General features: G+C 43.8%; 1 protein-coding gene across 1 annotated transcript in view; it reads left to right on the forward strand.

Moving 5' to 3' along the window:
• The first annotated feature begins 6,671 nt into the window (after positions 1–6,671).
• Positions 6,672–12,787, forward strand: part of kcnk3a (potassium channel, subfamily K, member 3a) — a 36,014-nt gene continuing 29,898 nt past the window's right edge. Inside the window, exon 1 of the mRNA XM_031581592.2 lies at positions 6,672–7,333. Within this exon, the coding sequence (XP_031437452.1) occupies positions 7,051–7,333 (283 nt within the window). The 5' untranslated portion in view covers positions 6,672–7,050. The remainder of the gene's footprint in view (positions 7,334–12,787) is intronic.

The following is a 12,787-nucleotide window of genomic DNA, read 5'->3' on the forward strand; positions in this document are numbered from 1 at the left end:
TTCCCCTGAGAGACACCCACCCAAATCCTCTCACACAGACACAGGCAGGCACACACATATGCACACACACTCTGTCTGTCTGTCTCTCTCTCTCTCTCTCTCTCTCTCTCTCTCTCTCTCGCTCTCTCTCTCTCTCTCTCTCTCTGTCCCTCTCTCTCTAAGTCCTTTCCCTGATTAAGGCAAGGTCTGGTTCTGTAACAATAACAATCTGTAAAAAGTGTTGTTAATCTATGTTTTAGCATGCTTTTCCCATAGCATGTCCCACTCCATACAAACAAAAACAACAAAACAATCAGTATAACAATCTGTGTCCCAGATATGGGCTATCATGACTCTTAAAGGCCTGTGGCCCTTTTCTGTGGCCAAAGCATGTGGGGTGAATGTGTATGTGTTGGGGGGGGGGGGGGTATTTATTTCTCTCCTGTGAAATATGTCCTGGGATATCTGTAACAGTCCCTGGTTATATACCAGCCTGTGTGTGTGTGTGTGTGTGTGTGTGTGTGTGTGTGTGTGTGTGTGTGTGTGTGTGTGTGTGCGTAAGCCAGGGTGAAATATGAAATAAAACTTTTCACAGATCTACAAAGTTTCTCCGTGATTTGATTGGCTGGTGTTTACTTCTGCTCCTTAGATTGCTGTTATCACACAGATGGATGTCTGTCTGATTTCAGAGCAATTGTCTTGAATTCTGGAAAGTTTTTCATCTTCTTTTTTTCTGTCAGTCTTTGTGCCTGGAGTGCTCAGATGAATTGATCTCGCTTTGCAATAGAGAACATGATATAACTAAGATCTTATCTCTAAAAGTTAGTTTTGACCTGGCATCTTCTTTCGCCATGCTTCAACTCTCCTAAATAACATCGCGAATAGCTGTGACACCAGACAAAAATGAGAGAAGTAGAGAGGGAGAGAGAGAGAGAGAGAATATTGTGGCAATCATTGCCACGTCCCGAGCGAATTGATACTAAGTGGTGATGGGAAATGGTTTAGGGCATCTGCTAAGTGCTGTCTCCCTCTCATTTTGCTATCTGCTCAACAGTGTGTGTGTGTGTGTGTGTGTGTGTGCGTGTGTGTGTGTGTGTGTGTGTGTGTGTGCGTGTATACGAGTGTATGTGTATGTGTGTGTGTGTGAGTGTGTGTGCGTGTGTGTGTGTGTGTGTGTGTGTGTGTGTGCGTGTATACGAGTGTATGTGTATGTGTGTGTGTGTGTGTGTGTGTGTGTGTGTATACGAGTGTATGTGTATGTGTGTGTGTGTGTGTGTGTGTGCGTGTATACGAGTGTATGTGTGTGTGTGTGTGTTTGTGTGTGTGTATACGAGTGTATGTGTATGTGTGTGTGTGTGTGTGTGTGGGGGGGGGGGGGGGGGTGCATTGGGTTGAGTAGGGGGAGATTGAATCCTAAAAATATTTCAGCTCTTTCTGTCATCCAGCATCATCATTATAAACACGTTTCCTTCAGGTGTCATCACAGAGTGTCTGTTTATCGTTTAAGTCTAGTCTTAAAATGACATTGTTGTCGTTGTTGTTGTTGTTGTTGTTCAGCCACCCCTGGCACGTGGCATAGCTCCACTGAGTGTGGCTCCTCTGTCCAGTCACAGTCTCTCAGCTGACTGACTCCCCCTCACTTCTTCGCTCCCAAATTGCTGTAATGACGCTGACACTGCAAACCCCCGACCCCCCCCTTCTACCGAGGCCCCTGTCCCAGTCCAAAAGTGCTATGATCACATGCCGGGAAGTGACAGTGGTAGCAGCTGGGAGGTGGCATGGCAAAGGTTACATGACGCCACAGAACTAGTTAGTGTGGCTCTCTTTTACACTCTAAATAGTGTGGCTCTCTTTTACACTCTAAATAGTGTGGCTCCCTCACACTCTAAATAGTGTGCCTCTCTCACACTCTAAATAGTGTGGCTCTCTCGCTCTATAAATAGTGTGGCTCCCTCACACTCTAAATAGTGTGGCTCCCTCACACTCTAAATAGTGTGGCTCCCTCACACTCTAAATAGTGTGCCTCTCTCACACTCTAAATAGTGTGGCTTTCTCGCTCTATAAATAGTGTGGCTTTCTTTCAAATTAGGGTCCTTCTCATCCCCTCCTGAACCTGAGCCTGAGGGGAACATTGTATTTGAATTCACAGTGTCAAAAATGTTATTTTTAATTGATCTTAGATTGTTTTTATGCACACAATAAACACTTATGCTCTGTGGGCTTAAAAAAGCAGAGGCCTAATATATTCACTTGTCAAATGTATTTAAATGTATTTAAATATTCGAGCAGTTATAGATTGCATCTCAGAACAACACATCCTATTTACATTGATTTGGTCTATTTTTAGCTGTGCTTTGCAAATTCACCTGTAAAGCAACATGAAGGTTAAACCGATCGATCCATTGATTCATTGATCAATTCGGTCATATTACGAGCACTGCAATTTATGCCTATTGATTTCATAAAGGAATCAGCTGACCTTTACTTTGAAGAGATTTCTATGCCTCCATGGAGCTTATTTGTGCCTTTTTACTTAAGGATTGTTCAGGCACACCAGGGGACTTGTTTTTTTTCCCCAGTCGTTTCAAATTGCATGCTCAATGTAGATGGGTCCCAGTATTGACTTGGGTCAATACAATATATCGTGCATATTTTGTGTGTTGTTGTTGACAGCCAAACATGAAATAATAAATATGCTGTGATTAAAGTGACTTGAAGATTGAAGATTGACTTAAACCATTATATTTTGTGATTGAAAATATGTATTTTTATAAAGTGTGAGGGACCTGTTTTGCCAACAAGGAGGTAACTCAGTGCTGTGTGCTGTCAGCAAGGAACAGCAGTAACTCACAATTAGGAAGAACAGGAAATAACAACAACAGCTGATAGCGATCACCCCGCCTGTTTGGTTGATCCATTTCTTGTGTCATTAGAGATCATCCTCTGTCCTTATCCTGAGCCTCTGGGAAGCTTTGCCATTGGAATGAGGGAAAGTCTATTTTTGTGCTCCTTAATTCTCGCCCTTGCAACAAAAATTTGCTTTAAATAAATTGATAATTACCTTGTATTAAATATGGCTAGCATTCAAGGCAGAATGTCTCTGGCAAAGTTGTTGCTCTGCTGCCATGAGTTACAGTAAATTAATAAAAAAGCAGAAAGGCCTGTTATTTCTGCTACACTTTCTACAATACTTTGTAAAGTACATACATTAGCATCAAGTGCAACTACCAAGTGTATATGATTTCCTAAGAAGGGGCTAATAAAATGGTCCACCAATACTGCCCGAAGATTTGACAAATTGACAAAGTTCACATAATCTCAATAATATAAATATATACAGATAGATAGATAGATAGATTCAACTTTATTGTCATTGCACAGTACCGTATACAAGTACTGAGACAATGAAATGCAGTTTAGCATCTAACCAGAAGTGCAAAAAAAGCAGAAAAGTGGAGAGTATGTGCATATGTATAGTGGTAATATATAAATAAATAAGATATATACAGTATGAAATAAGATATATGGAGTATGAATAATATTGACAGTATAGCAGTGGTAAGTATAAGAAACAGGCAATATGACCACTAGGACAGAAAATAGTGGTAAAAAAACAAAAGGTTTAACATTCACAGTAACATTGTTACTATTAATGCTGAAACATTTACTTAGAACTTGGGTAGACAGTGGTGGCAAGCTGAAGGGAAACATTTCAAAGGAAATGTTCTCTTGGGTTTCCATACAATCCAAGCTCTCTATCCTTACACAATCAAAGTAATACAACAGCTGAATCTGGTAGCAAGCAAGTGTCAGTGAAGGAAGTGTGTGTGTGTGTGTGTGTGTGTGTGTGTGTGTGTGTGTGTGTGTGTGTGTGTGTGTGTGTGTGTGTGTGTGTGTGTGCGTGTGTGTGTGTGTGTGTGTGTGTGCGGGTGTGTGTGTGTGTGTGTGTGTGTGTGTGTGTGTGTGTGCGGGTGTGTGTGTGTGTGTGTGTGTGTGTGTGCGTGTGTGTGTGTGTGTGTGTGTGTGTGTGTGTGTGTGTGTGTGTGTATGTGTGTGTGTGAGAGAGTGAGTGTGTGAGTGAGAGAGTGACTGTCAACAGAAAAGTGTCTTGGCAGAATTTGAGTCCCTTCCGGATTATGTCTAAAGTCAGCTGGGGGGATCCAGCCTCCAACTCATTAGCTCTTGGCTTTACTCAAAACGGTCTAGTGGGGCCAGCATTACAGTTATAGATGGAATGTGACATGTTCCAGAAGGGAGGCCTTCTCCACATTTGACATTCATCAATGCGCTTGGCCGAGACAGGCTCTAATTACAGTGATTGCGTCTTGAGTAGAGACTGAATGCCGCCTGGGGCAAAACTGGATGCCGCCTGGGGATACTGCTGCTTTCTGGCGATGGACAATGTTATAAAAGATATTGTCAAAGACAATATTTAAATCTTTAAATCTTACACTTATAACGTCTTGTTACATATCAGCGAAAAACAAAATAAGCTAAATGTTGTCAGATAAACACACATGGCTGTTGTTAATTGTACTATACAGTACCAGTCAAAGGTTTGGACACACCTTCTCATTCAATGTTTTTTCTTTATTTTGTATTATTTTCAACATTGTAGATTAATACTGAAGACATCAGAACTATGTAGTAAACAAAAAAGTGTTAAACAAACCAGAATATGTTTTATATTCTTTAAAGTAGCCACCTTTTGTTTTGACGACAGCTTTGCACACTCTTGGCATTCTCTCAATCAGCCTTATGAGGTAGTCACCTAGAATGGTTTTCAATTAACAGGTGTGCCTTTTCAAGAGTTAATTTGTGCAATTTCTTGCCTTCTTAATGTGTTTAGGACCATCGAGTTGTGTGGTGACGAGGTAGGGTTGGTATACAGTGAACAGCCCTATTACTACTAGTACGACTACTGTACTAATCCATATTATGGCAAGAACCACACAACTAAGTAAAAAAACAGTCCATCAAAATCCAATTTGATTTTTCACCCAGTATGCTCATGAATTTTATCCCAGCATGCAGGGTCCGAGCTATAGGTAAGATTTGCAGCGGCAACAACAGGTGAGGTTGGAGTGGCTGTGCCACGGCTAACGTTAATTCCTGAGGTGTCGGTGATTGGTCTTTGCCATAGCTAATCCCTTTGCAGTTGCTTCAACCGCGCCAAACTGTGAGTCTTTGTTAAGTATATGAAGACGTTTTGGCATTGTTCAGGACGCTGTCCAGTACAACCAAGTTGACCTTATGACCTTGGCCACGTCTACCCAATCACATGCGTCATTTTTTTAAACGTTTCTTATGGGCCAATAAGGATCAAGATTTCTTTCTGGCCCATACGGGACCCTTATACACTTGGTGGTCCTCGGCTGCAGCCTAGGCCAGCCTGTGCATTAATCCGCGCTTGCGGATGAGGTTCCTTTGGGAGCAAGATAGAAACGAAAAGTTCCCTGGAATCAAAAAAATGTTTATAAGAAACTGACAAGAAGAACCTTTTAGCACCTTCTATGCATGGACGGATTAAGAAACCACGGGCCCCTGGGCCTGGACATGCTGAAGGCCCCCCCCCCCCCCCTACGCGAAAAAAAATAATTGTGCGCCCGCAAAACACGCACGCACAAACACAACCAATGTGTTGGATTTTACGGTCGAATTAGATACTTTGGTTATTGTATTGGGAAAGTAAACACGTCAAAGTTTACTCCGTAACATCCACCTTCGGTGAGGTGTGCACTGCCCCGCTATTGTTTCTGACATTACATGTGACAGGGCAACAACCGAGTGATTCTTTTCCAAATTGAAACTGATTAAGACCTACCTGAGGGGCAGCACGGGGCAGGAGAGGCTGAATGGGCTGGCTATCCTGTCCATTGAAAAATCAGATCATGCATCACCACTTTTATGTTTGAAAGGCGTCGTTCGGCAGGTGTAGCCTACTGTGCCTGCTTGTAGGTCTTGACTTTCAGATTCTGCGCCTAAACTATCTATATCGTATCACATGATCAAATAGAGACTTGACATTGGACAACAAGATACATATTACCCAGCAATCATCATTGCATATCTGTATATGACAAAAATAACAAAGAAAATAAGAAATTATTCATTTAATTGAATCGGTTTGTTAATAGTTTCTATAGTGTATGTCCGATAAGCATATTTTTTTGTTATAGATTGCTACTGACGATTTCCCCCTAAAAATGATGTGAACCATGACAGAGACAGGTTTGCCATTTTGAGGGTATTTATAGCATAGGGTATCCTTTGCAGTCCCAAAAAAGTCATGCATGATCACTGTCGCATTAATCTAGCTTTTTATAACACAGCACAGGTACACTCAATTAAAGCCATTAGCAAATGAATAAAATACACCTTTTTCAACCACAAATAAGCGATACATAACAGCGACTTAACGCAGAGGCTCTGGCCTAGGGGCCCCTTGAGCTCATGGGCCCCTGGGCCTGGGCCCGGTAGGCCCGTTCGTTAATCCATCCCTGCTTCTATGTTACATCCCCTTAGGGATATTGACATATTTCATGTTTCACTTCACAAATACAACGTCAATGTGGAAATATTATATTGAAAGTCTAAAAAAACATTGTATTACAGTAATCAAAAATGTTACATTACTTATATTAATGTAAGAAAATATTTACCACCCCCCTTCCCCATTCCCCCCGCCCAATGTACGTGAAACAATGATTTAAAAAAGTGCCGTGTGTTAGTCTATCCTTCACAAGCATGCGCGCGCACGGGTTAGGGTTAGATAAGGGGAGGGGAAAGGTAACGATAGGAAGAGGAATAGGGTGTTTGAGTTTATAAGTGAGCGAGAGGGAGGGAGAGGGATAGAGATAGAGAGAGCAGCGTGCGAAAATAGGGGGTGGTGCTGAACGAACAGCTCCGAGAAAACGCACGCTTCGGCGTTAAAGTCATCATCGGAACTGGCCGTCCACCGGCGCACCCCCGGTCCTCTCTGACCAGACCAAGCGGAGCCATGAACCAGCCCAGCTCGCCGTCCTCAAGATCCACCGTCAAACTTCTGGAGCCCACCAACTCACCCTGACCATGAAGAGGCAAAACGTGAGGACCCTCGCGCTGATCATCTGCACGTTTACCTACCTGCTGGTCGGAGCGGCTGTTTTCGATGCCTTGGAGTCTAAGAAGGAGACTACACAGAAGAAGAAGCTGGACGCGAGGAAACGGGAGCTGATGGAGAAATACAACTTGTCCAAAGTCAACTTCGATGAGCTGGAAGGGGTGGTATTGCAGCTGAAGCCGCACAAGGCAGGAGTCCAGTGGAAATTCGCAGGTTCTTTTTACTTCGCCATCACTGTGATCACGACAATAGGTAAGACAAGCTGAGAGACTTCAAAAGTTAAAATTGAACATGCTCACACAACAAGACAGTGATCATTCATGTATTACACACTACGAGGAAGCTTCTTTATCTGCCACTAAACTAAAGTTAGGCTTGTTGTAAAGGAAATCATCAGAGTATCATTCCACTGCTCAGAACCCCCCCCCCCCCCTACACACACACGTTCAGCAAGAAGACGGTGTAAAACTGCCTCATCTATAGTCCACATATTGTATAATCAAGTAGTTAGCGTATGCTTCATGCAGTTGCCAATTCTAATCAAATATGGAGATAACAACAGTGAGTGGTTTATTTATGGGAACCCGCGGGAGTAGTTGATCACATCACTTACGGGGATGAAATGTCCACTTGGTTCCATCATGCGTAAAGGGCACACAGAGATCGATCTGTTCCACTTGCTCCTGACTTGTTGAATGACCATTTGCAGATTGACTACGCGGAGGCGATTTTACAGTATTTCATCCCCCGGGGAGAACATAAATCACATGTTGCAATGCACCTTGCAATATTTACCTTTTCTGGTTAACAAAAACGGCTTACATTTTTCTCATGGATGAAGCCTAACAAAAACGAGTAAACGGGCTGCTATAGGCAAGCAGACTTAAGGGGTTCAGTCCAGAAAAACCTTAAAATGTAAAAATATATGTATACTGTATGTGTACTGGCACTGAATCAGCTTAATTACAAGCCTCACCTCCGAAACTCCGAAGCAAGTCGTTTTAGTGGAAAAGCGGGTAGTCCGTACATTTTTACGTAAATGTACCTAAATGTAGCACTTAAAACAAACTGACTTATTGCGGAAATCAATTTGTTGCCAATTCAGAACGACTATTTGGACACTTTGTTTCGTTGATACAGCCTGGTTCAGACATCCAGTTGGCTGTGTCGGAGCACAGATGGCAGAAACCTCCACAACGGGACCTTCTCGCACATGTTTTACACTTCAAAGACTTACAGTCCATATTCAACATTGTCCTGATTAACAGAGTGGTTACTGGGTTCGAAAACTGCATTGAGGACTTCATCTATGGAGTACTCCTGTGGCTGGAAAGAGACAAATTCGTCCAGCTGTCTATTAAAGTCTGTGGTTACATCTAACAGTCTCACCTGCTTTGAACAACTGATAAGCCTAGGTCTTCCAAACACTTGTGGCCAGACCTACTGGACTGAGAGGTATTCTTCTCTGGTCCGAGAGATATTTTTCTCATGTTCATACATGAAATAGTGTTAAATGCAGCAGCCTGTTCACAACAAAACTGAAGCATCTGAAATAAAAAATACAGGAAATATGGATGAAATGTCCACACAGATTTGTCCGTCAAGTTCAGAAGCATTATTTAGACCTATTTGTATTCGTATGCATTTGTGTCATACAAAATGTAGATACATATAGACATATGTGCATGCTTTATTCTTCAGGTGGGGAGAGTTACTACTTAATGGAGTTTTATGTTTGCAACGTGGAACTTTAGTGTACATAAGCCTTCTTGGACTTGAATAGAGCTTTACTTTGACTGGAGGAAATATTCATATTCATTCAATAATCATATTTCTACCTCTACCGCAAGTGTTAATCACCCTTAGCTGACAGAGCTAATATCTGTGGGCATGTGCTGTCACTTGACCTGACCTTGTCCCTTGTGGTTGATACCATCTCCACCCCAAGTGTTTCCCCATTGTAAAACCCAACAGCCGCCAGGCAGTTATTCACAGCGACCTGGGTTGTAACCCTAGCACGTTGCTAACGCTAATTGCACACCAAACCCGATCCGTCCAGCTGAAACCGCATGCTGTAATTGTGAGAGCGGGCCCGGCTACAAGGCAAGCGTAGTGGCAGAGCTTTTTCTCTGTGCCATCAAGTATTGATGAGAACCCTGTATCCTCCTCTGCCCCTGTCCTCACCCACCCACTGCCTCACCCACCCACCCACCCACCTCCCTTGCCCAACCACTGAATTTCTTAGACTAGCCACCCTGCCTCATGTTTTCCCGTAACACTCCTACATCCCAAACCCTCTTAGCCATTAAGTGACAAGGAGGACCGCACTTTATTTTGCAGGCACACACCCTGTATTCATCAGGCTGCAATTAGCGGGCTGATATGTTTGGTGAGGCACTTTTCAGGCATCATTAATCATTCATAACAAGTCTCTTTTTCATAAGCAATACGAAGGTATTTCATCACTCTGTTGTAGGTTAGGAACTTGAGTGCTTTAATCAACACTTAATCATGTGATATGGATCTCACCGGCCAGTTATATGTTTCCTGCAATTGCCTGAAAACTGTCAACTTGGAACCTGATGTCTGATATTGTTTTGAAAAAGGTTGTCCCTCTTGAACTATTGTACCTTCAGTGAAACACAGTCCATCTCTGGGTTGTTGATGTTGCTGGGCAATGTGGTGGGAAAACTGGCAGGGGTCTCATGACAAAAGATCTCCGTGCAATTGAGACAGTGGCGGACTCTCAGGGGATCAGCAAATGGCTGACATGAAATAAGAGGAGGGAGAAGAAAGCACACGAGAGGGGAAAGGAGCACATGAAAACTTTAGCCTCATAAAATGAAATGTTTTCTTGAGCTGAGGGGCAAGTTTGAGGGGGAAAGAGAGGAGGGTTCAGGGTTGGGGAGGTTATGAAAACAAAGAAGAGATAGGGAGGGTTTAGAAGCAGATAGAGAGAGAGAGAGAGAGAGAGAGCGAGAGGGAGAGAGAGAGATCTGAGAGTGTTATGAGCTTTAAAGCCCACGTGAGAATAACACCCAAGTGGAGCCTGCTAACAGCTCGCCCGGAGAGGGTGTTTGGGATGATTTGACCTCTCGTTGCTTTTGCACGTGCATAAACACATCCTGGTGTATTAGTCAGGGGTCGGGGGGAGGGGGGAGGGGGGAGGGGGGTGTCTGTTGGGGGTTGGTGAGAACGGGGGGCAGTGCACGGTACAGTGGAAATCAACACAACCAGAGAGCAGGTGGGAGGTGCTTCTTTACCCTCCTCCCCCTCGACCAAAGCCCCCTCCCCTCTCCAAAAATCGTCCTTCCTCGCCTCCTCCTGGGAAAGAGGCTGTGACATGGAAGGAATGTGGGATCACGAAGAGTAAATAAAGCCCCGGACCTGGAGAGCTGACATTCCGATATCCCTGGCACAGCCAAAGAGAGAGAAAGAGTGAGGCCATGTGGGTCTTGGCACTAGAAGGTTTTTTTTTTGGGCGAGTTCTGCTGGGACCTTCAGCAGAGACCCTCTTTGACTTTGGGTAAAGGCCCTGGCAGTGCCACCCCCCCCCTGGCCCATTCTCACGTCACCGGAGCGCAGGGCACTGCTGATATCCCCCAAGGCCGGGCATGCTGGTGGATGGCACAGCTGGGGATGGGCAGAGAGTTTCAGCAGTGGCTTACTTTCAGGCGTTTAGTAGGTTGTTGCGGATTGCCGAAGTAGCAGGCAGGAATAGACCCTTCTCCCTCTGGCCGGGGCGAAGCCGCTCGCCACTCAGCAGCTCTGCCTCTCTAATGCCACACTCTCAGCTCAAGCCGCTTGTTTGTTCTCTTCTTTTGGCCGAAGCTTTGTAGTTTCAGCAAGTGGCAGTTGAAGCACACAAAGACTTTTGTGCCATGGAATCGTCTCTCAAACAACAAAAGGCATTACTTTGCTTTGAGTAAATGGGCACCCTGTCCTTCCCTGAATAAATGTTATGTAAACATAACAAAAGTCTTTAATGGCTCACTGAATCATAATTATGGGTAACCTGCACTAGCACCCATCTATAAGGGGCTGGTACTAGCTTTTAGAATTACATCAATAAATGGCAGTCAGAATGATATATGTATATATGTTTTCGGATATGAATATTGAACATGACTGACAGAAAACAGCTTTTGCAATGATACCTGGGCTTTGTGGAGACTCTCTCTCCTACTTCAGCCTACTTAGGTAATCTGACCTGCTTTTAAACTGGTTGGATCAGCCCTGGTCATAAAGCCTTTGATAAATGGCTCTGAAGAGAGGCTCAAACAGGCGGTACTGAGCACACATGAACCATGAACAAGCAGCAGTCTAGTGTGTTACACAGCCCTTAGCGTGCATGTGTGTGACACACACACACACACACACACATAAGCGCACACACACACACACACACACACACACACACACATGCACACATACACACACACACAAACAGGCACGCACACACACACACACACACACACACACACACATACACCCACGCACACGCACACGCACACGCACACGCACACACACACACAGGTATGCGCACACACACTGATCTGATGCAAAAACGCAGTTTCAATGTAAGCAGCAAAGTGACAGCACTGTTTGTGTGTGTGTGTGTGTGTGTGTTTGCATGTGTTTGTACGTGTCTCTGTGTGTGTATGTGTAGACTGTGTTTATCTGTTGGTATACACCAGTGCCAGTAATGCACGTGAAAACACCCCAGAGACAGGGGACACACACACCCCTGACTGACCACAGTCCTGCACTCACAGCTGTATGTATAGGGCAGCGAGCCAGAGCAGAGCTCAATGACCTGAGCGTATCCTGAACGAGTGTCGGGTCATAGCCGACTCCGAGGAGTGATGCAGTGATGGCCCTTCAGAGCCCATCAGTAGTTACATCAGGAAAGAGAGAAGCATCTCGCCCCCTCGGCCTGCAGATGAAAGGGGATTGCCTTACAGAATGACAACAGTCATCTTTCACCAGCTCATTCTGTCTTACACTCTTCTTTCTCTCTATCTGTTTTTCTCTGTCTCTCTCTCTCTCCCGATCCATCCTTCTTCATCTGTCTAGCTGTATTTGTTTGACCTGTTTTGTCTTTTCTCTATTTATGTAGGTATTTTATTTTACTGCCCACGTATTTCCAGTTGTTAGCTAGATCTTTCGAATACAATACTGATCAACCGATCGTTAAGAGCATTTAAAAAGCATTTTATGGTGACTTCCTTTAAGGTAGTAAAACTGTGTATGCCTGTTGCCGTGCGAGAAAATGTTTTTGCGCTGAAATCAATGATGAAATGGAAACTGAGCTGATATCAACACCCAGTGTGGGTTGAAGACTCTGTTCATCCACTGTTTGTTTGTCATGGACTCCTTTTTATTGACTCATTACAGTGAATGGTCCCGTAATAAAAATGGAGATGATCATGACGGAAGCCAACCGTATTGTTCCAAGATGAATCATAAACCATGAGAGTATATTTGTGGATACAAAATGGAGAAAGGGACATTTATGACAGTAAGATATACAGTATTAACGGCAATCCAAAGGTAGTAATGCCGTATATGTCCTAATTGTTATAGTTACTGACGCAGACCTTTGCCATGAAGGATGTTTGCCATCTCAACTGTCAACTTAAATTTAAAAAAAAACACCCTGTAGAATATAGTAACCAGCAGCGCCAGAGACCATGGATGGTTCTC

The sequence above is a fragment of the Clupea harengus genome, chromosome 15 (assembly GCF_900700415.2).
Source record: "Clupea harengus chromosome 15, Ch_v2.0.2, whole genome shotgun sequence".
NCBI lineage: Eukaryota > Metazoa > Chordata > Actinopteri > Clupeiformes > Clupeidae > Clupea > Clupea harengus.